The sequence below is a fragment of the Amborella trichopoda genome, chromosome 3, assembly GCF_054954075.1.
Source record: "Amborella trichopoda isolate Santa Cruz 75 chromosome 3, AtrichopodaSantaCruz75HAP2 v2.0, whole genome shotgun sequence".
Taxonomy (NCBI): Eukaryota; Viridiplantae; Streptophyta; class Magnoliopsida; order Amborellales; family Amborellaceae; genus Amborella; species Amborella trichopoda.
In genome coordinates this window covers 41,568,489-41,593,769 of record NC_142338.1, presented here as the reverse complement: position 1 = coordinate 41,593,769, position 25,281 = coordinate 41,568,489, and the positions used below count along the sequence as shown (strand labels likewise).

Genomic DNA, 25,281 nt, shown 5'->3' with positions numbered 1-25,281 from the left:
AGACTATTATGTTGACTGTAGATTTAGAAAAGAAGGTAAGGCCAACTTTCCTTTTGTGTTAACAAAGTATGAATTCCCACCACGGCTTTCTCGCCTTCAACGGAACTCCTGTTATGTTAACATCAGAAAACATTGATAGTGGAGTAACATCAACACTTGAAATCAACCTTCAGTACATACTACGTTTTCTGATACGAGAGATCCTAGACCAGCTAGGCAGACGCAGAGCAGACTAATCTCAGTATGAACTAAAGATTAACCCAATCAATATAATAATCATAAATTGCAACTTATGGCTCTGATACCATTTTAAGATGCCAGAAGATACTGTTTCAGAAATCTCTGTTTATAATACCCCTTATTCTAATTCTAATTTCCGTCATATGTTTTCAAAACAAGATCACCTTTTTGAAATAACTTATACCCTTGAAAAATTTCAGAAACCAATTCTCAGTTGATAAACACTAATCATATCTATGATAAATCTAGTTTAAATTGGACCAAAAAAATCAAAACGTCATGTGAAAAAAAAAACCCTGAAGCTATAAAAGAATATGTTCAAGCCTCTTCTTTTGACCAACACCAAATACCTGCTACCCAATCTGAACAATATGTTACTATTACCTTACCTAGTAACCTATTCCCCCAATGGCTTAGAGATGGTTATACCCATATCCATTTTGGCCATAAAGCTAGTTCTCACTTTTCATGGAAGAAGAGGTATGGAAGCAATTTCCTGAATTGCTTTGCTAGATTCTAGCTTTTTAGAATACCAGCATGCATGTATTGGAACTGTACAAACAACCTTAAAAGCAGGAACCATATTTGTAACGTTCTTCCCAAACTTTAATATCCCTATCAAAGACCCTCATTTGAGTTCAGCTTTTAAAGTCCAGTTATAGATTACAGGCACCAAACAAATTGAAACAACCACTGTAGCTACACTCCATTATCAAATGGTGTATAGACTACAGAACCATGCTTTTGACATAGTTACCCCTTTGTCCCCAGAACAAGAAAATACAACATTGTTTATCAAAGTTGATAACAATTCTCAACCTGTCTGTCATTATATTCCTAGACAAATCTCTCGAGAAAGGTTGCTTGAATTAATTCCATTTACATGGGTGACAAATTATGAAACTCTTCAAAATCAATGTCAACCATTGATGCAATCAGATTCTAAAATGGCTAGAATGCCAGATGGAACCGAGCAGATAAATTTTCAAAATCAAAGAATAGCTGAGAACCAGACCAGAGAAATACTTCCAACTCAATTTCATGGATTCCTTGAAAAAGTCCATGTTGTTGCTTTTGATAAAACAGGAAAGCCAGTTTATGAACAAAAAACTTCTGATGGCTATAACTGGTTTGATACTTGTGATTGCTCTACTTGTCTTGAAGAAGCTTTAGATGATTTTCCAAAAAGAAAAAGCAAAAAGGAAAAATCATCACAACAAAATCTTCATCAAAGATATATGGAGGGTGATCCATCTGTTGGTTTGCTTGGAGAAAGTTCAGGAAAATGGGATTACTATGTGACATATGGTTGGTCAAATAAAAATCCAAATTCCCTGTTTCAGTAATAGTTCCCTCAAGATGGGATGATCCAGAAGATAAACAGATTCTAGACTGTTTAGCTTTTGATCTGCAAAGTTCTAAGTATACCTCAAATTTTCCTCCTTTACATGATTTTGAGAGACCCCAAGAAAATGAAAAACATGTATGGAAAATTAAGAATCCCAATGTAAGCGACAACACTGGTTTACAAAAGTCCATTTCTCCAGCCGAAGCTAGTTTAATTTGGCCAGCTGAGAGTGCCAAATCTCATAATTTAGCACTAATTCGGATAGAAGAAAAGCAAAATGCAGTGTCTACCCAGATGCAGGGATTATTAAGTATAATAGTTCAATTAAAAGAAAGAATTCAATTGTTGCATGAAGAATTGATGCATATCTTGTATACACAGTAAAAGACATCAATGAGCAATCTTATTTGCTAGTTCAAAAAGGACAAGAGAAAGCCTCCTTGGAAAAACAACTTCAAAGCCTTGAAAAAGACCTTTGGAAATCGCAATATCAATCCCAATATCCTCAGCATCAATACCAATCCCAATACCAATCTTTGTTACCATTTCCACATACCCAGGCTTATCCGACTTTAAGAAATCCAGACCCTTTTCCTCCCACGAGAACTCTTTACCCAGCCACTGGTCTCATTCCTCTCAGAAATTATGGTTTCAGACCATTAAGGACATTTGAGCAAGAAAAACAATTTCCTGAAGAGATGTTTTTTCCCCAATTGAGAAAAAAACCAAATATGCACACCCATCTTCATTCCAACATCCAATTCCCAGTCCTAAGACAACTTCACCATCAACCACTGTCCATCGTTCCACTGGTTCCCAAATACCAAAACAAGAAACCCAAATGTTTCAAAATTCTGACACTGAATCAGATGTTGTGGCCTCTTCTGTTCCGGCTTAGATGAATATTCCTTTTAAACCCTTAAATGAAATGAGTTCTTTTCTTAAGAACTTAACAAAAGAGCCTAAAGTTAATCTTCAAAATGAAACCCACTCCTCAGATGATATGACTGATACATCTGAAATATTTATGGAAGATATATCTTCTTCTTCTATGGATTTTGAATCCTTATTGATGATGAATCCTCCAGAACAGCCACCTAAACCTGACCCTTTAATGGAAGAAGACCTCAGACCACCTAACCACCAAGAACCTCAACCGATCCCCACATATGGTGACTCCTCAAAAGGCTTTACAATTGATGACATTCCACCATCTCGATGGAATAACAAATAGAGAAATCCAAGGATGGATGCATTCTGAAATGCTCAATCCGGCTAATTCTTTAACTGGAACAATTTCTAAAGTCATTGTTAGGTTAAAACGAAGACTTTTTTATTGGTATATAAGTCTTGGAGAATACAGGCAAATGCAATTGCAAAATAGTGAGTCCATTATTGAATTTCTTAAGTATCTTGTTGTTGAATTCTCTTGCCCAGTGAAACATGAACAAATCGTTGCAAGAGAAGAGTTTTTTCAACTCAAATGTTGTTCATTCAAGAGACAAGATCTTGAAAAACACTTTTCAGAAATGAATAAGAGGTACCCTAAGATAGGAGGAATTGATGATGTTAACCTAAAACAATTTTATCTTGAATCTGTACCTCCGACTATTGGCAAAGAAGCTACAAGGACTATGGAAAATAAGGGGCTTACTATTCAAAATACCAGTTTTGGTGAATTTTATCAATATGTTCTCCATGCCTTAGAAAGACTGTGCAACTGAGTTGAATTTGTCAAAGAGAAGGAAAACAATAAGCATCTATTGGGAAAATCTTGTGATAAACCATATCTCAAGATCATATGTAATTCAGAGAAACAATGTGCTTGTCCACCTAATTGGACAAATGACAAAACCCTCAAACACCGAAGGAAAAAGAAAAAATACAAGAGATTTAAATATCTCAGAAAATCAAGGTTCCAGAATTTTCAACACAAGAAAGGAGATAGATGCTATGTTTGTGGTCAAAAGGGACATCTTGCGAAAACTGCCCTAATCAGAAAAAGAAGAAAAAGATTATCCGCCTCCTTTCACAAGTTCTAGATGAAGAAATTGATAATGATTTACAATCTATGTTCTCTTGATGATGAGCAGACTTCAGAAACCTTATTGTCTATTGCATATTCAGACGACAATGAGGTAAATGAAATAAGCAACACTCATATCTCAAAAATATTGTCTCCACAGGAAAGTCATGCAGAAATAGCCAGTTTACCCTTTCAGCCAACCACAATAGCCTTGGTCCAGATACTTCCTGAACATTATGCCAAACCTTTGTCCATAACAGCCTTTTTTGATACAAGAGCATAAACTAGTATTTTAAAACCAGATTTGCTACCAAAACAGTTTTGGGAAACATGCAACCAAACTTTTTGAACTGCTAATGGTGAAAAATTTACCATAAACCAGATAAGCAAACCCATTTTGATAAAACTTTTTCCCAAACTAGTTATCCAGCACAAACTGTTAGGATCCTATTTGCCCAACAAAGAACTATTACTTGGATTTGATGTTCTACACCAGGTAAAACTTCAATGGACCTCCAAAGGATTACATTATAGGAACCTAACCTTACCCTGGATTGCTTCATTAGACCAACCTCACAGTTTAGAAGTCATTCAACAAAAAATTTTGACAGACTGCTGTGCATATTCCCATACTGAGTTTCTCAAAAAATGCAAAAACCCTCTTTGGAGAAATCAGAACTTTTATGTCAAACTACCTTTCAAGAAGAATGAGGACATAAATCCCACAAAAGCTTCACACAGAGGTTTAAATCCAGATCTTTTGGAACAAGCTAAACTAGAAATTAAAGATTTGATAAAGAAACAGTCGATTGAACCTACAAGTTCTCCTTGGCCTTGTGAAGCTTTTTATGTAAAAATAAAAGAGCAGAACAAATCAGAGGAAAACTTCGGTTAGTAATCAATTATCAACCTTTGAATGCTTTTCTTGCAGATGATAAATTCCCTCTGCCAAACCAAACTGCACTATTTTCTCAAATTTCTCATACACACATCGTTTCTAAATTTGATTTAGAAATAGGTTTTTGGCAAATAAGAATTCATCCAGATGATCGTCCTAAAACAACTTTATGTTTACCAAATTATCATTTTCAATGGACTGTCATGCCTTTTGGTTTAAAAAATACACCTACATATTTTCAAAAAGTTTTAAGAAACATTTTTTAACCAATCTCAACACAGGCACTGGTATATATAGATGATATACTTCTCTTCTATCCAGATCTTGATAGTCATATACTTCTATTAGAAACATTCTATTCCCTGTGTTGTAAATATGGCATTATGCTTTCTGAAAAGAAATGTGGTTTTGCTACGACAAAAATTGATTTCCTTGGTATGCATTTCCATAACGGAATGTATAAACTCTAGCCTCATATAGCAAAACACTTATTAGAATTTCCAGATATTCTATCTTCCGTAAAGTAGATTCAACAATTTTTAGGAATTGTAAATTATATGTCCCCTTTTATTCCAAAGCTTGTTCTCTTCACTACTCCACTTTATCTCCTTCTGAAGAAGAACGCACCACCTTGTATAAAAAACAGATTGAGTGTGTTCTTGAGCTCAAAAGACTTTCTCATAATCTTCATTCTTTAAAAATCCCATCTACAGGAAAAAGGATTTTACAAGCTGATGCTTCGGATGAATTTTGGGCATGCATCTTACTTGAAGAAAAAGATAAAGAACGAATGATTTGTGGATATAAAAGCGGAAAAATTCAAAGAATCTGAACTTCATTACCACTCTACATTTAAAGAAATCCTTGCAGTGAAAAGAGGAATTGAAAAATTCCAATTTCATCTGATAGGACATTTTTTAGTGGTAGAAATGGATCTTTCAACTTTTCTGAATATGCTCAGGTTAAAAAACAAGATACTTCCAAATCCACAGTTACTCAGATGGGCAAGTTGGTTTTCACTATGGAATTTTGAATATAAACATATTTCTGGAAAGAACAATATCTTAGCTGATATGTTTTCTCGAAAGAAATATTCCGAAGATACTATGCTTCAAATCGTCCCCTTCTGCGGAGCCATGATAAGAATGGATGAGAATGAACCAAGAGATGTTCCTGATGAAATTTACGACATCATACTCACCAAGACAATGGAAGCACGAAATGAGACTATGCAACAAAAAATGCATGAAATATTAATTAGAAATCATGGAGAATGTTTTCAAGGAATTCGATGCCATCCTACATATCATTTTTTATCCTTATTTCAAACCAGACACTATTATAATATGTCTAAGGAAGCCCTTTGTTTTCTATGGTATCTTATCCAAAACCACCATATCTGTTTTAATTTTCATGTGAGAAAATTATTATCCTATCTCAGACATTCTCATTTCCTACAATGGAACAATTATGCCCATCCCAACCCCCGATCATTCAACTTTTACAAGTTTTTATTAAAACATTACCATTATAATCAATGGACTGAATCCTTTTATTATTATCACAAACCTTATGTTATTATAGCCTTTCACCTAGACCTTCAATCCCAGATTTATTCTGAATATACTTTCATCACCCAACATCCCTATATCCAAACCATTGGATGGTATGATTCTAATCTCCTGAACTTTTGGTTATTTCAAACTGAGCTATGAAAAGAGCTAAAAATCCTCATGTGCTACATTAACAGAATTAGCCAGAATGGATTCCTTTGGATGTCTATACAGGAACAACAGTATGGAATGATGAGACTCCCCGAAGTGCTGCCCTTCTACACCAATTACATTTATGGCTTGCTGACCATCCTCCACCGCCTGAAGAACCAACTGATAGCTCCAGTGATGATTCTTATATTGGTCCCTCACATAGTCCATCCAACCATTCATCACCAAGTTATGATACAGATGGATTGCCCCTAGACTATGATACAGATTAAAAGGCCACCTGTCACTCTACTGTTCAATATAAGGCCACCTGTCACTCTACTGTTCAAGATAAGGATGACTACTGTTCATAATGGCCTCCTGTCACTGTTCATGTCGGCCACCAGTCCACTGTTCATGCCACCTGTCCACTGTTCATGATTCCTATCACTATTTATGTCGGCCACCTGTCTACTGTTCATGCCACCTGTCCACTGTTCATGGCATCTGTCCACTGTATATGTCGGCCACCTGCTGCTTTTTATTTTGTTTTGAAATCTGGATTTCCAGTCCGATGCCTATAAAAGGCTTTGTAGGTTGTTTGTTTAGTTTAGAGAGCTGCTTAGAGCCTCTAAGTCTAGATTTACTGCTTTGGAGTGCTTTAGTTCTTCTTTCTAGATTGCTTTATTTATGCTCAGTTTTTGGTATGCTTCTTTCAGTCTGTTTATGATGTTTTGATCTTCCGCCTCTCTTACTCTGTTCATCTCCTTAGACACTTTATTTGATTGCAATCTTCTAAATCTATATGCACTCTGTCTGTTTTTTATTGGCTTCATCTTAAAATGGTATCAGAGCATCTTGTTGTACAGGTTGTCACAGACAACGCTGCTCCTAATGTTGGTGCAGCTAATTTGTTGCGCATAGATTATCCTAGAATCTTTTGGACACCATGTGCAGCACATTGTATAGACCTCATGTTTGAGGCTCCTGGAGGTTTAACCGAGATATCAGATGCTGTGAAGAAGGAAAAGTCAGTTACAAATTTCATTTACAAAGAAGAAAGAGACTGTGAGGCCTAGGGTCACGAGATTTGTGACCTAGTACTTATGCCTAGATAGCATACATTCGAGGAGAGTGCAGTTGAGGCAGATGTTTACCTCAGATGACTGGAGAGCATGCAAGTGGTCCAAGGATCAGGTTGGGAAGAAGGTGAGAGATATTATCCTTTCTAAGGCTTTTTAGCGAGGGGTGAAGGACACTCTTAAGGCAATATTTCCTCTTCTCAAAGTCCTTCGCATGGTTGATAGTGACAAGCCTTTTATGGGCTATATATGAGGCTATGGAGAAACGCAAAAGAGAGCCCAAAATTTTGATAATGATGAGAGATGTTACAAGCCTGTTTTGGAGATTATTGACGAGAAATGGGATAGGCAGCTACATCGGCCATTGCATGCAACTGGTTATTATTTGAACCCATCTTTTTTTTATGTTGAAAAGGATATACACACAAATGACACAATTATGACTGGATTTAATAACTGTGTAGACATGCTAGTCCCTGATCCTGATATCCAGGATATTATATGCGCTGATGAGCTGATAAATTACAAGTGCTCATTAAAGTCTTTTGGGAGTCCAATGGCAATGAGGAAAGGACCAAAATTCATCAAGGTACCGTACTAATAATATTCTTAAGTTCATCAAGTTCAAGTAATCAAGTTTCACTTTTATAATTATATTATTTATTTATGATTTTATTCTATATCTTTACTACCAATTGATGGAGCCAACATGGGTGTAGTTCTCCAAATTTACAAAAGTGGGCCATTTGGATCTTAAACCTAACCACTTCCTCATCCAGTTGTGAGCGCAATTGGAGTACTTTTGAAGGGGTAAGATCGTAAGGGTAATTTGTATAATTGTATTGATCATACATGAACCATATATTTTAATTAGTTTCATTTGATTTTGTTAGATTCATACAAAGAGAAGGAACCTGCTTGAATCAAAGAGGTTCAATGACCTAGTCTATGTCAAGAATAATCGATTCTTGAAGGACAGGTTTGCTAAGAGAGATAAGAGAGACCCCATCTGATCAAAAAATATGAACAATGCTATGGAGTGGTTAGTTGCTGATGATGAGGTCGAAAGGCATGAAGGATTAACATGAGACATGGTCATGGATGCTTCAGGGACATCAATTGACCTTCTTAGGGCCACTAGATCTTCTGCACAGAGAATGAGGGTGGAGGAGGAAGATGAGGAATAAGAAGCAAATTCAGAAGAGACGGAAGAGGACGACTAATATGTTGAGAGGGTGACGACTCCGATGAATATGATGCCAATGCAGCTGACCTTAATTTTTCTGATGCTGAATGATGAATGTTGAATAGTTATTAAACTTTGAACTTTGATTGAACTACAAATGGTAAATTTTAAGTTTTAATTGGATATGGATTATGGACCGACTTATGGTTATGCTTATGGAGTGTGTGCTAATGTGTAGTATAATTTCAATTTTGATGTGCCCTAAATACCTAATTCTTATATTTTATACAATATATAACTCTAGAATCCTTTTTGGATTCAACTGGGCCGCCCAGGATCTGGGCGCCCGCCTAGGTGCTGGGCGGCCTGGACCCCCAGGCCGCCTAGGACCCGCCTAACGCGCTTTTGAAACTATGTTCTCAATGCTTTGTTGAACAGCTTTGTCAGCCAGTCAATGCCAATCTCTCTTATGCACTTCCAAACCTCTATCGGGATAACATCTGTGGTCTTAAAGCCTTTCCTATCTTCATCCTTTTCAAAACTTCTTTTATTTCTGATATCCCAATCCTACGAATGTATCCATGACCTCCGCCCTGATTTATACCAACAGTTCCTTCTGTCGCTATGTTCGTCATTTAATACTTTTTTAAAATAAACTCTCCACCTTTCTTTGACCTTGTCATCCTTCACCAAGATCCTTTGATATTCATTCTTAATGCATTTACTATGGCTTAGATCCCTACACTTTCTCTCTTATTTTTGCTAATTTAAAGGCATCTTTTTCACTTTCTCTTGTTCCAAGTTTATTGCCAAAACTCATCATATTAATTATAATTACTATATATTACAAATTATATATTAATTATATGTAATTATTATACAATAAGTCTATGTATAATAAAAATCTTATACTATAAAATGATTAAAATTATTAGGTATTTATAATTAGGTATTTATTAGTCATCAATAAATTTTAAAACTACTTCCTCGCTTCTACTCCTATTATTATTAAACTCGCATTCCACATATTCTTAGTCCGATTTAATTTTAAAACCTTTATATTCTAGAGCATCCCTTCAAATTTCTAACTTTGCTTTGATGCCTCATCTAGTCTCATCAATCAAAACAATGTCATCCGCAAATAACATACAACACGGTACCTCATCTTATAGATGCCTAGTTCGGAAAGAATATTGAGAAAATACATTAAAGGGACCCGTTGTGAGTATGGAGGTAACTGGTATTCTATGGAAGATGAATGGGAACACTACATGCATCAAGAAGGCGAATGAGAAAATCAAAGAGATCATTGAGGAAGGTGTTAAATGAGCATTTAGGTAAGGTAAAAAAGTAGATTGTGAAAATAAATAACTCTTAGTCTCACTTCATAAGGCATAAGAATATCGAGGAGGCCTTGTCAGACAACTCCTCTTTAGAAGGATTTGAATAGAATTTAGCATGACTAAAGCTTTAAAACTCGGAGTCACCCCCAGGACTCACCGGGTTACCAAGGTGAATAAAAGCACCAGATCCTGAGATGTATTTGTGAGTCTTAACTTATAAAACTCAAATATTCTTAAATATTCCAAGAATATTCACTTTTTTTTAGAAGACTCAGATAAGGCTTAGAAAGACTCGTTAGACTCAGACAATTGTTAAAAAACTAAGCAAGTTTCTTCATTTGTCTCAATAGGGCAAGTAGGGAGGTTCTATAACTCGAGACCCTCTTGAGCCAAGTACATTTGAGCAAGTCATCATCCTTAAAAGCAAATTTTTAAACACTGAGCATGAAAATGTGACAGAGCATTTAGGCATCCTTGACGATTTTCTGCAAAAAAGGAGGTGGGTTTTCAATTGAATCTCAGCATGAGCTCTTAGCTGGAACTGGACAGTTGTTTCTAGATAAAAACTGCCCCTTAAAGGTTTTCAAGTTTCAACAATATGTTGTTGGCTTACGAGGAGAAAATCCTACCCACCAAGAAGGTATAAATCTTTATGTTAATCATTGAAGTCATAAATGTTTTCATAAACCTAATATCTGCCTCCTTGGTAAGCAGTAGAAGGAATGTGTTAGTGATTATAAACTGTAATGAATATACAGTTGGAACATACGGCAAGTGTTCCAGACTTAACTAAATTTAACAATGCTCTATCTCATCTCCATTTTTGCTTTTCGCAGCAACAACATTTTCAATGGAACAAAAAAGGTCTATAGATTCCATAGGAATTCAAGCCAGAATCTGCTGGACTAGAACAAGTCGGAGTACATGGATATAAGAGAGATCCGCTTAATGAATAAGCGTTGATTGAACTGCTGTTAACTTAAATCGCTTCAGGGACTACTTATATTTGGCTAGGAATGAGAAGTGCTTCAGTGTTTCAGCTGTTCAGTGCAAAGACTTTGGGATTCTTTTAATTAAAAAAACAAAAATTAAAAATCTAAAAACAAATAAAAATGACATTATATCAAAAAATTCAGAACATTAATAAAAAATAAAAAAAATCGAATGTTTTTAGATCTTGTGATAATAATTTGATGCAGTTTGCTTCCGGAGCATATAACATTCCACAGCTTGTTTTAAAGGCCTCATCTAGATCTTTAAGTCATATTTTCATGTACTTTACCTATTTTGTCATTTCGGGCCATTAAATTTGTCCCAAAGTTCAGTGATGGGCTTCTTGTAGTTTTTTAGCGTTGTAGGAGTAGATTTAGGATTTCCGCTTTTGTTTTGGACTTTTCTACAATTTCACAATTTGTCTTCTATTTTCTGTTCCGATTAGATCTAGAGGAATTAGTAGTTTCTATTTTTTATTAGAATTGAAATGGGATATTCATTATACTTTTATGGAAGTTCAATAAGGCTAGGATTTCTATTTACGTCTAAAAATGGGCAATAGGAGGCTTGTCTTTGGTTCAGCGATTTTGAGATTTGGATTTCTGTCATGGAGAGAGATCCTCAGCCTTGGCAAGGAGGACTTATGAAATTTTTTTGCTTCTCTGATGTTGTTATCTTTTGATCTCCTTCCATTGCACATGTTTCTAGCCTGCTACTACATTACAATTCCAAACACAATTTTGCACTATGTTGGGTGCATTATTTTGTAATCAATAAAGTCCATAAGTTCTTTGGTCAATAATATATGGAAATACGCTAAATCAAAACCAAAAATCTGTTTCATAAATTAAAGAGAAAAGTTGAAAGCTCTACCGTGTTAATTAGAGACAGAAAGGATAAAACCTCTGAAAAGGAGCTTCATTAGATCATGTATTAGATCCTATCAATAATTAATATTGGCCTTATATTATAAAAAAAGATTCGTTTGTGAAAATACATAACCTTATTCAAAAAAGTAAGATAAATACAAAGACCCTTAAAAATTATGAGAAAATCTGTTAGAATGGAAAATTCCAAATTTATTCAGTACATCCAAAATCTCTGCATATTCACCTTAGAAATATCAGTGATTCATTAGAAAAATCCATGAAAGAAGAAAAACATGGGGAAAACTCAAGTCATGAAACAACAATTACAGCAACACTCTTTTACAGAAATAGTTCACCTTCAATTCAATCAAAGCTAAGTGAATTGAATAACATAGTTTAATGGATAACATAATGACATCAATAAAAGAGTGATTGACCACCCAGTTGCAAATGGTGTGAACTCTACAAATATGGGGTTTTGGAGAAACATGAGTAAAAAACTCTGCCCCAAGGCCAGGCGTTAAGTGCAATGGACTCTAATGATTGTTGAAGAGATCAATATTGACAGATGAATCAAAGACTAGGTTTCTCAAGTGCATCATTTGCAATGAATGGCAAGAAGTCAAGAACATTAAGTGATATACTGTACATTTTGGTACTAATGATTCTGTATGGGAGTAACCCAAGTTTCACTGATGGAACTGTGCATCTATTCGTGCAACAATTCTCAGACCCATAAAGGAGGATGACCCAAATATCTCACATAATTGAAATAGCAGAATCTGAGAAGTCATTAGGATCTTGGTGGAAATTGTTAAACAATTGATTACGCAATCAGCTGTTGATCATGTTCATACACCAGGCGAGGCTAACGAGGCAGCAGATGGATTAGCTAATATGGTTGTAAGCTGGGAAGTTAAGTAATATGGTACTTGTGCTGCCTTAGGATTATGGTCTCAGGCATTTTATATTTTACTTTTAGTGAGATCGTTACCAGACAAAAAAAAAACTTGAAAGAACAGCCTTTCACAAGGATGTAGTCAACATTCAAGAGATCATCCGATGCATTTACATATACAAAGACCATCTCAACATCAGAAATCAAAATCTAAATAACTGGAAATGGAGTCAATGTTCATGCAGATTAGTGTTTAAACATGGTACTAATAAACTTTATGTCAAAGGATGCAGAGTCAACTTCACCAAGGTCTAAGAAGAGTATTGAGGCCTTACATGAGATATGCTACCATGGATTGCAGCTCTCTCCCGTAATAAACTTATTCTAGGTGACATACTCCCAGATGCCTAAAAAAGCAAATAAATGAAACTTAGCAAAAGCCAATAGTATGACCCATAAAATATTCACCTACTTGCATCAAATATAAGCCTACCAAAAAGATGACTCACCTTGTATTCACTGATATCATCCCTAACAGAATTAAGTAGATCAGCATGTTCCCTCATGGAGTTGATGTTCCCCTTTGTCCTTTTGAATTCCTGTAAGGGTACACACGTGGATCAATGGGAAAAAGGTGGACAATAATAGAATTCCCCAGAAATAACATAGAAAAGACAAACAAAGCCCCTACATTTTTTAGGGCATCCAAAAACGATTCAAAATTCAATAAGATTCTGATGAGCAGCATGAAAAAGGAAGCAGCCAGCCAACGTATCCACAATTCGTCGGAGATGTCGGTGATATTGCACCTAATGAGGGAGAGTGGAAAGGGGGTCTAATAGAAAATGAGAGAGATGATGATTCTGAGGCCACCCTATCCCAGCCATATTATTCACAAATCGAGTCCCAACAGCAACAGTGTAGGGATGAGCACGACAGTGCAAGTGAGCATGAAGGATGGACAAGCTTCAGGGATTTTGGATTGGAAACACAACAAAACACTAACACTCAGGGATTTGGGAATAGTCAAACGCCTGCTAATATCGATGATTCGTTTTTAGATCGAATCAATGAATTGTCAAACGAATTCAATCAATGGCACCAGCGTGACCAAGAAGAACAACAACGTCGTCCATCATTTTATTTTTAGATCGTATGTTACTAATTTTATGCTTTATTGTAGTCCATGTATGTTGATATACTTATTCCATGATAATTCTACGTTTATCCTTTTGTGTGATGTAAATTAAAAGCTGAATGGCGGTTCATGCAGGAAAAGAACATATCAATATTCGCATATTCATTCAAAAACATGAAAATTCTTAATGGAGTACCCTCATTTCTTATTGAATTCCTAAAAAACAATATTTATAATGAATTTTAATAATTTTTTCGGCTTTTGTGAAGCGTTATTCTGACCGATTCACCCCATTCCCGATCCGGATCGCCAATTCGCCGATCCGGATCGACTTTTTGGGTGTCCGATCCGGGTCACCGATCCGTTTTTTAAACCATTGCTTGAGAGTAAATGTAATTTTGCTCCTACTGGAGCAAGTAATCTTTTCCTACAGATATATCTTTCTAGATTGCTTTATATATGGTCGAAGTCAAATTTTGTGTTTCACTAGACATTCTTCATTCGCTTTCATATGGTATTTCACATGGTTCCAAAATGCACATTCTTCATACGCTTTCATATAGTTTTCCACATTCCAAAATGCTTACGTAAAAAGGTTTTCTTTCTGATTCTTGTACTGCTTTTTTTTTTAAGTAATTCTTATCACAAAACTTCCCGATAAGAGAACTTTTTCAATTCTTGTACCAATTTTTTGTACTGCTTGATAAATGTTTGAATTTCAAATTTAAATTTGTAGTCCTCACTTTGCACTTTCGTTTCATATAACACTTCTCTCATTTGATTTCATTGCTGGTCAATTAGGCTTTGATGGAAAAGCATTAGATTTATGATAGAATTTCTCATCCACTTTAAATATACAATAGTTTCATATATCCTTTTTTTTTACGGAAAGCTTTCTATGGTCCCCCTACAACATAGAAGTTCTATGTTCCCCCTACCAGCCAGCCGTTTTTTGAATATGAAATTTGGTACGTGCAATCTTCTCGTTGGGGCGCACCTATAAAAAATATTAACAATAATTTTTCGATAAAAAATAATGACCAAAATGCCCCTTGAAACATTCAGGGGTATTTTGGTCATTTTATTTTATTGAAAATAATTTTTTTATATTTTTCGTTAGTGCGAGTTTAATATAGGAATGGACGTCCAAAATTTGGTGTCAAAACCGTTTATAGAAAAATAAGTAAAAATAAAACAATGTAGAGACGTGACATTGTGATTGGGGCAAGCTTAGCCCTCCATTCAAGAGGGTTGGATAAGGGAGAACATAGAACTTCTATGTTGTAGGGGGAACATAGAAAGCTTTCCCTTTTTTTTATTCAAGTGTCACTACTCAGCATCTATGCATTCAGGTCGAGACCAAAGATTTACAGCAATCAAATCAGCAATAAAACATCACAAAGGTCAAAGGACAACAAAGCAAATACCATTGTAAGGGAATACCGCAACTTAATACAACTAAAAAACAAGAAAGATATCGTTACCCACAAAAGCAAAATAACAATCAACTGATAACAAAAATAAATTAAGTTTCACAGAGCTAGTACAGGGATGGTTCACAAACCTGCATGTATTCATGAAGTATATCCCTGTGTCTTGCCAGCTTCTGATTAATGGAAGTAGTAGGAGCTGCAGATGCAGCACAGCGGCTCATAGCATCATTCGTATCTAGAAGCTTCTCAAGCAAGGACTGGATTTCCATTTCCATTGACTTCCAAGATCTTGAGCCACTAACTGTTGGCGATCCAGTATCCGCATAACCTGAGAGACCAACAATATCAACTCGAAAACTTTGCAAGATTAAAAAACAATTTCCTCTGTTCTTGTCCAAGATGAGATCATCCTGAACTAGCAAAGAAGAAACATTTGGAAATAGTGGCCTCAATTGTGATGGTGGAAATCCATCCATGCAATAATAGCCTATCCAGAAAGCCATGAAGAAATTAGCTCAACAGCATGAAACCAAATACAATGGATTCCAATGTAATGTATTGACAAATGTTGCATACACACAGAATATCCACTAGAAATACTATGGTCTAATTCCCCTGCAATGGTCAGAATCTGTAAAATATAAAAAAATGAAAAGGTATTGATCTATATACCATTCCACAACAGAAAAACACTTCAGAAAGAACTATCAGAAATAAATTAAGAAATACAATGGTCTAATGCCCCCTGCTATGACCAATGTCTGTCAGGAAAACAGGAAAGGATATCAAGCCATGTACCATTGCGCCAAAATTACAAAAAATGCAATAAGAAATACCTAAGCAAAAGTAAGATGCAAATCCAGGGACACACTGTACACCCTAGACATTGGAAAGAGCTTTCTGAAGAATAGGACACCCAACATCTTCATCAAAAATCAATGAGGATGAATATGAGTCTCAAATTCAAAAGTTGAGGCAAGCTGGCACGATAAAAGGAAATTAAATACACAATGGCCCTCATTTTTCAATAAAAAATTATAGTGCAAATCGTTTTTTATCATTACTATGCATCTTACCATAATTACAATATCATTATCATCATCATCATCTGAGTGTTATCCCAACTAATTGGGTCGGCTATAGGAATCCTGCCCTGCCATTCCTCTCTATCAAAGGCCATACCCTCAATCAAACCATATGTCATCGTATCTTTTATCACTACTTCCATCCATGACCTTTGGGGCCTTCCCTTTGCCCTTTTCGAGCCTTCCACTTGACCCAAATCACCCCTCCTAACTGGTGTTATTCTAGGTTGACGCTGCACATGACCAAACCATCTAAGTCTACTTTCTCTCATTTCATGGCCTATTGAAGCTAACCCTAAGTTTCCTTGGATGTTTTCATTCCGAATTTTATCCTTCCTTTCTTGCCACTCATCCATCTCAATATCCTCATCTCAGCTATACTCATTTTATGGATACGTTGTTTCTTGACTGCCCAATGTTCCATCACATAAAAAAACAAGGCTGGTCTTATAGCCGTCGTATAGAACTCCCCCTTCAATTTCATTGGTGTGCGATGATCACATAGGGCTCTAGAAGAACATCTCCACTTTATTCACCCAACTCTAATTCTAAGAGCATCGTCTTCCTCAATCTCTTTTCTCATGGATTATCAGCCGAAGATATCGAAATTTATAAGGTATTTCATGGAAATCAATCCCAATTAATTCCTTATTTTTGCTCCTATTATTACTAAACTTGCATTGCACATATTCAAGGTTTAGTCTAGCTAATTTAAAGCCTTTAATTTTAAAACATGCCTCGAAAGTTCTAAATTTGTGTTTATACCATCTCTAATCTTATTAATCAAAACTATGTCATCCTCACACAACATACACCACAAGGCCTCATCCTATAGATGCCTAGTTAACTCCTCTAAAATCAAAGCAAAGAGATATGGACTCAATACTAACCTCTTTGTCTTGGTTAGGAACGAGTTAACTAGACATCTACAGGATAAGGCCCCGTGGTGTATGTTGCTTGAAGATGAAAATATAAAATAAAATCTAAAAACAATAAAGATCGTCAGCAGCAAGTCTCTCCCCAACTTGTTCATCTTGATATTTATAAACAGAAATCTAAATAACTTTGTCCTTATTTATCAACATCTTATATAAACCCTGGAAAGTGGTAGGAGAAATAGCTATTAAGTATGTTCAACCCATTATCATAAAAAGGGTTAGTAAGTACGATCAACCCACTACCATAAAAAGGGTTAGTGAGTATGATCGACTCACTATCATACTCCTTATCTAACTATATGACTAACTATAGTTAGCTTAAACACTTTCCTAGTTTATTTTGAGATACAAGATTCAGGGTTTTGGTGGATAGATAAACAAATAAGGGGAAATAGCCTTCATCACACTTTGATTCTCTAAAATCATGGTCCAACTTCTGCATCTAGAGTCAGCAAAGGCACATGCAACTTGGTTTAAGATTTTTCAGATGGACATGAACTTCATATTGGGCATTATGTGGGATCAAAGGCTCGGATTTTGACTTAATTCTTGACATCATTCTCGCAATCGGCCATAGGGTTGATGCCATATTTCCTCCAGGAAGCTTCATGGATGCTCCAAACCAATGACTAATGGAAAGACTACCACTTCACTAGAGCACCAACTTCGACATGCAAGTCTACACTTCAAGGCTATATCACTCATCTCACAAATTATTTCAGGAAATCGATGATGAAGCAGCACTCTTGAAGTGACTGAAGTTATGAAAAGATTCTTCAAATATGAAGTCAGCACATTAAGGTACGTCTTTGGAAATGTTTCCGAATTTTTTCCTTTAAAGTTTAATTTCGCCTATGAATTCCTTGGAGAGAACCCCTCATATGCTAAGCTTGTGTGCTTCCAATAGTAGAGTAATACATTGTTATATCAAGCCCATGTCACAGATTTTATTATGGCCTTCATGAAATTTAGAAGCTACTCATTTATGAAGCTTATAGATATAGAAGAATTGAGTTCAAAAGCAACAAAGAGGTGTGAAGTGACGAGAATCTTATTGCCTTCAATTAGAGCCATGTCATTCACAATATATTATCTCAACTTAGGAATTCTAATTCTACTTGTGCTATGGAACTGCAACGTAGTAATTATGCTAGTGGATTTTATTAAAAATCCAAAACTGGTATGAATCCTCTGATGATATCTCAAGGACAAATTCCAAAAGAATTCAAAAAGGAAATGGGGCCAGGAATAAATAAAGCACACTGGTAATTCATGGTTGCTTTCAATTCCCAGTAACATTATGAAAACCAAACATCCGGAGAAAAAATAAAAATAAAAACAAAAAAAGAGAAAAAACAGGAAACCGCATTACAGTTATACAAAACAAATTCAGTGAACAATTTGCTGAAAACTGATTCCTGAAAGGAAAAGGAGAAATAGCAATATTCTACAACCTGCAACTACGGTGACATGATCCACGCTATCAAAAGTAGAGAGAGAAAACAGCATTTCACTTCCAATTGACAGATCAAGATCATGAACTCGCCACCCAAAGAGGGGTAAAAAGTTATGCATAAAGGAAAACAATGATGAATTGGGGTGAAACAAATGAACAAGAGGTTAGCGAGAGAAGAGAATTATCCCTCTTAAGCATACAAGAAACAAAGGACAATTGAGTGAAGGGGAGAGGGTAGAGAGAGAAAGAGACCCACTTCCCTGCGCTAGCCTCCCACCGAGCTTAGCATAAGAAGAGAGTTTGACATCGAGATCTCCTTCTATCTTCCTCGCCTCCTTCCTCAATTCCTCCCACCCAGCCTCCTGCAACCCCAGATTATCTCTCATTTATAACCAACACGATCATACCTCAAAACATCGCAAACAAGACCTACGTTTGTTGCCTGATCCAGTTCAAATCCATAATACTAAACACTTTCTCGTCCCACCCCCCTCTCTCTCTCTATGAATTTCAAGAGCAGCCTCTCTCTCTCGCTAACAGGAAAATGGCTTGCACCCTGCTTTCGGGGTTACTTAGATGCGACCGTGACCAGGATATAATTTTCACGGAAAATACGCAAATACCGCAGAAAATGCCACGAAGAAGGCCAGACACAAAACGTGTACGGCACATGTCGTATACAACTTTGTTTTGCAATAGTATGATCCGTTTCGATCGTTCGTGTGAGGTGGAGTCGCTCATAGGAGAGATAAGTGATTTAAAAAGCGGATTGGTGATCGGGATCGGGCATCTCAAAAACTCATTCGGATCGGTGAATCAGCGATCCGGATAGAGAATCTACAGAATCGGTTGGATTAAACCTTAAAAAAATATGAAAAAATTATTAAAATTCATTATAAATGTTTGTTTTTAGGAATTCAATAAGAAATGAGGGTACTCCATTAAGAATTTTCATTTCTTTGTATGAATATGCTTATATTGATATATTCTTTCCCTGCATGAACTACTATTTACTATTTAATTTATATCATACAAAAAGATAAACATAGAATTATCATGGATAAAGTATATCATTATACATGGACTACAATAAAGCATACAATTCGTAACATACGATCTAAAACTAAAATGACAGACGACGTCATTCCTCATCATGGTTACACTTGTGCCATTGATTGAATTCGCGTGACAATTCATTGACTCGTTCTAAAAACGAATCATCCAAATTAGTGAGCACCTAACTATACCTAAATCCTTGAGTGTTAGTGTTTTGTTGTGGTCATAATCCAAAATCCTCGAAGCTTGTCCATCCTTCATGCTCACCTACACTATCGTGCTCATCCCTACCATCTTGTTGTTGGGACTCGATATGTGAATAATTTGGCTGGGATTGGGTGGCCTCAGAATCATCATCTCTCTCATTTTCCCTTATACCCCCTTCACACTCTCCTTCATTAGGTGCAATATCACCGACGAATTGTGGATATGTTGGCGGGCTGCTTCCTTTTTAATGCTGCTCATCACCTTCTTCAAGATCTTCTTCACCGATAGCCTTAAGAAACGCTCCCTTGTGCAACACTGGCTTCTCTTCTTCTACTACCCATTATTTTGCTGCGTCTGTGACAAATATTGTGTCCAAGTATATTGGTCCATAGTCTTCAAGCTTCCTTTTCATTTGTCACTCTCGGAGGTTTAAGTTGTAATGAACGTAAACTAGTTCATGAAGCTTCTTCGAATCGAGTCGATTCCTCCTAGTAGTGTGCAACTATTGGAACATACTCTAGTTTCGCTCACAGCCAGTAGCAGAACATGTCTGGGAGAGCACCTTGATAGTTATCTTCTTTAGGTGAGGTGCATCACTACCATATATCTCCCACCATTCAGCTGGATTAAAATAAAAGAAGCATTGTAAGGGCAAGAACAATTCATAAGATTAAATATATGAATGAACAAAATATTAATTAGGAGATAACCTGGATCCATCTTAGTTAGAGAATTCCTGGCAAGTCTAGTTCCGAAGGATCTTATAGCATCCCTATACATAGCAAGCTAAAACAAAATATTTCGTTTTAGTGCATTATTTGTCACAAATATAATAACTCAATCAAGTTCTTACTCAAATATTAAATAATACATCTTGTATTGCTGCTACCTGGTTTCGATGGCATCTCTCCAACCTGGCAATAATATATCTGACCCCTTCCATAATCTTGTGGAGATGTTCAAGTGTCAAATAGAAAAATTTTGGGTTGAAGTAGTAACTTAGAAAATATATAGATAGATAAGTGTCATTTAAAATTTCATAAAAAAATAATTTAGAATGAAACATTCTAATGATATAAATGTATATTTACCTGCATAATGAATTGGACGTCCAAATTTGATGTTCCACCTTCTTTCTATAATCTCGATCACTTTACTAGCAAAACTACACTTCTCCCCAATAGCTGATTTGGCCCTCTCAATACCTTCATAAATGATGCCCATGATAACTTTCTTGTCAACATCCATCATTCTTAACACCGTGACCAAAAGGGCAGTGGCCTCTACGATACTGGAACATCGAGACCAGAACATCCTATTTGAGACTATGTCGTCCACTTTTAGCCGGTACTGGACTTCGAGAGACGGTCATTTAACCACTGTTCATTTGTAAACAATCTCTTTAATGCACCTTCAGATTCCCAAATGGAGTCCACAGCCAAGTAATCTGTCGCAAAGAGGGTTATGGCAGGCCTGATTATCTCTTTTTTCTTAAACTATTCTCTGAACAAAAATAAAATTTTAGAATGGTTATATATATATCTTGACACCAACATTACTTCCTGTAAAGTCTCTTTCACAATTTTGAAGTTGTGTGCCACACACGGGGTCAATACTAGATGCTTCCTCTTATCCATCAATTTATTGCCCGTAAAAACACATGGACGCGCATTGTCCGTAATAAATTGGACTACATGCTTATCTCCCACCTCCTCCACTATCCGATCATATAGTCGTACGAAGAAGTTTGCATCCTTCTTCATCCCTGATACATCTTTGCTAGACAAAAAACTGTACTTTTTGGTAAATAGGCCAAGAAGTTTAAAAACTCCTTTTTGCTAACTTTATTCAACCATCCATCACTCATTAGAGTGATGTCTGTTCTTAGCCAACTTTGTTTATATTATTCAATCCATTTTCTAACTTCCTCCACCTCTTCATCCAATATTGGCCCACTGAGCTCATATGCCGTTGGGGGTTTTACCCCGAGCCCGGCTCTCTAGATTGGTTGACCATAGGTGGAAAATATGGGCTATTGGTTGCATCAAAGGGGATCCCTTTATTGTAGAACCATTAACCAACATATCTTCCCAACATGTTTCTTGTACCTTTCACCATTCCTTTAAAGGTCATCTGTTCTGACTTAGGCTTTGAGAGAAATGGGTCTATACGGCCATGACCTGCAAACTGGTACTCTTAGATAAGCTAGAAACAATTTCTTCAACGTCTAATTCCTCTTGATATATATTGCCACCAACATCTCCATACATATTTGAGCTGGGCCCTCTATACATGCTCAAGTTGGGCCCACCATGCATGTCTGAGCTAGGCCCACCATGTATGCCCATGTCATAACCACCAAGCATTCTAAACCCGCGTTCCCTCTGATATGTTTCCTGTAAACTCATTCTTGTGGCCATCTCAAAGTAATTATTATATTGCTCTTCTGGATCATTCCCGCTTGATGGCGTATATAAACTAGTTATCTCCTCATCCATCCTCTGCTTTACAATTTTTTTACCTTTGGTAGCCTTGAGCAATGCCATCTTCTGCTTTCTTACATTATTAGGGACACTATTGCACACAGAAACATCTCTCTTAATCCCGGTCAAGTGTTGCTTGAACCTATGTACCCCACTACTTATCACTCTTTGGCAATAATTACAAATAATTTTGTCTTTTTTGTTGGGATCAAGTCTGACCCCATGTTGCCATGTAGGGTCTTCCGCAGATCTTGTCATGGTTCAACTGTTTTAATATATAAAAGTTTAAAAATTAACTTGACAGTTCAACATGAAAAATAATCACCATGTGTAGTGATAACATGTATGGGTAGGTCATGAAGTTATATTTGTTGTTAATACAAAATATTTCTATTGACAAAAATATTTTAGTTCTTACTGGGAAATATAATTTAATTATGCAAAATTATAGATAAAAATAGTCTATATTAGCCACTACACACAGAACAAAAAATTTACATTGATATAGTATCAATAAAAAATATATTTACAATGGTATAGTAATTCACAATGCCAATACATATGGACTTGTCACAAATCTTCATTTTGACAAACATGAATTAGTTCCTACTGAGAAAAAAAAAATATTTTTGCAACATTATAGATAAAAAAAAATCTGCATAAGTCACACTTAGAATCAAGAAAAAAATTACAATAATATAGTCATCCATAATGCCACTACACATATATTTGACGCAAGAAACATTTACAATGATAAAGTCATTCACAATGCCACAAATAAAATTTATAATGATATAGTGGGCACAATCCCAACTCAATTGAAGTGATCACAAATAGTCGTACATCTCAATTACAAATATGCAAGATAATATAATAAAAAATGCAAGCTCCAAACATGGCAACTCAACAGTCCATTTTTTCTTCACAGACATCAGTCATTTTTTTCTAAAAAATCAAGCTCAAATTGAATAAATAAAATTAAATTGAATACATGTGATGATAAACAACACTATAACGAATCAAAACCCTATAAATTTAACATATTATTTGTAAAATATTGAGTGAAATTGATAGAATGGCGGAAAATAAAAAATAAAAATACGCAGTCCATTTTTTCTTCACGGACATCAATCTTTTTTTCTACAAAATCAAGTTCAAATTAAATAAATAAAATCAAATTGAATACATGTGATGATAAACAACACTATAACGAATTAAAAGCCTATAAATTTAACATATTATTCGTAAAATATTCAGTGAATTTGATAGAATGACGGAAAAAAAAAAAAAAAAAACGCAGTTCTTACCTGTTTTTTGTGCACCCGTGGCTTCAAATTCAAATTTGATATGTATTCGTCCAAAATACTCATAAATTATGGACAAAAACTTTTGAACAACACTCTTACGATCAGTAACCCTCAGATTTTACAAAAAATGATGCCCTCTTTTGCTTGAAATCAAAGAAATGGCGGAACCCTAAAACGCTTTTAGGGTTCTTTACAACTCCAAATTTTTTTGATCAAAATCAGTGATTTTTACTACCTTTTATTAATTGAAATGGCTGAAAAATTTAAAATAAAGCTTGCAAGATTCGATTATAAAGTTGAAAAAGATGAAAAATGATAAGAAAATGAGCAAAACCATGAAAATCGTGAAGAACATTGTACAACCCGTGTTCTTGGACGAGTCACTGTTGAGACTCGGCGATTCACTATCAGGAATCGCCCGGTTCTCTCTAGACACGGGTGATTTTCGGTATTGTAATGGAACCGGCACGGGGTCTGCCAATTCCCGAGTCGAACCGGGCGAGTCTGTTTCGACTCGCCGAGTTTTCAAACCCTGGGAGAGATGATTTAATCCAAAATAAACACAAGGAAATACGAGATGTTTAAGGAGCATGCGATTAGGTTGGTGATGGCAAAAAAATTTTTTTTTTGTTTTTTGTTGGTAAAACTCGTAGGCAGTTCTCTCAAAAAGGAAATGCATTACTCCTTCCCCATGCATGTAGATTTTTCGAGCAATCACAAAGAAAATGGCCCCTAACAAATCAAATGTATCCTTATGTAATTAAGGAACTAAAACTAAGGAAAAAATTTATATAAGGATGCAACCTTATAATGTAGAACTACGGATGCACCTCAAAAATCCATTGGAAAATGTAGTTTTAATGTTAAAAGACCCTTTGATTGATCATCTCGACATTGAGATGTATGACCATGAAAAATACAAAGATTTTAAGTCTCAGAAATAGTGCATTTTACAACATATTATCTACACCGTCCATTTTCAAGATTTTCACATGTTTATAGATCTACTTAATTTTAACCATTTTTTAAATTTAAAATTTTATAATTAGATATAAAAATAGATTTTGAGATAATCCTAAAAACATTTTACATCAAAGTTGTATACCATGATAAAATTTGAATGTGCACCTTACCTCTACAACTACGGATGCATCCGTAAGCCAACTGCACCTTAAAACTAATTGTTGGGTTTTTGTGGTCATTAAATACCTTATGAGAACTTGTAAATAAACATTTTATGTAGTGGAACATAAAGACAATGGGAGTGTGGTCATTTTGTGGACCATACTAGGCAAATACTATTTATTTTTAGCCAGATTAGGCTTGACGTGTTAGGCTAGTCAAGTTGGAAAACTCATGGCACCTGATTATATAACTAAACCGATGAGGGTTTTGTGGATTATTTCTTGATGAGGTCGGAGTTGCCTAGATGAGTGAGTTGATGGACTATGTGAGCCTTGTGTGTGATAGTTGGCCTTTAAATACGATGGCCAAAGCCTCATCCTCGAACCACCACATGGCATATACATATAAGAGCCGTATCGGGAAAGTGAACCATCTGTTCAGGGTGAAGCGTGTACATGTGCAAAAGA

At 35.7% G+C, this 25,281-nt stretch overlaps 1 protein-coding gene across 2 annotated transcripts in view; it reads right to left on the bottom strand.

Moving 5' to 3' along the window:
• GOS12 (golgi snare 12) overlaps positions 1-19,171 on the bottom strand; it is a 33,882-nt gene extending 14,711 nt beyond the window's left edge. For both annotated transcript variants that reach the window (XR_016051105.1, XM_006878526.4), the window contains exons 1-4: positions 18,893-19,171; positions 15,289-15,485; positions 13,096-13,185; positions 12,922-12,993 (exon numbers count right to left, since the gene is read on the bottom strand). Coding sequence is in view for 1 of the 2 variants with exons in the window: in XM_006878526.4 (XP_006878588.1) it covers positions 12,922-12,993; positions 13,096-13,185; positions 15,289-15,485; positions 18,893-19,022 (489 nt within the window). In the remaining variant the exon portion in view is untranslated. The remainder of the gene's footprint in view (positions 1-12,921; positions 12,994-13,095; positions 13,186-15,288; positions 15,486-18,892) is intronic.
• Between the last annotated feature and the right edge of the window lie 6,110 nt (positions 19,172-25,281).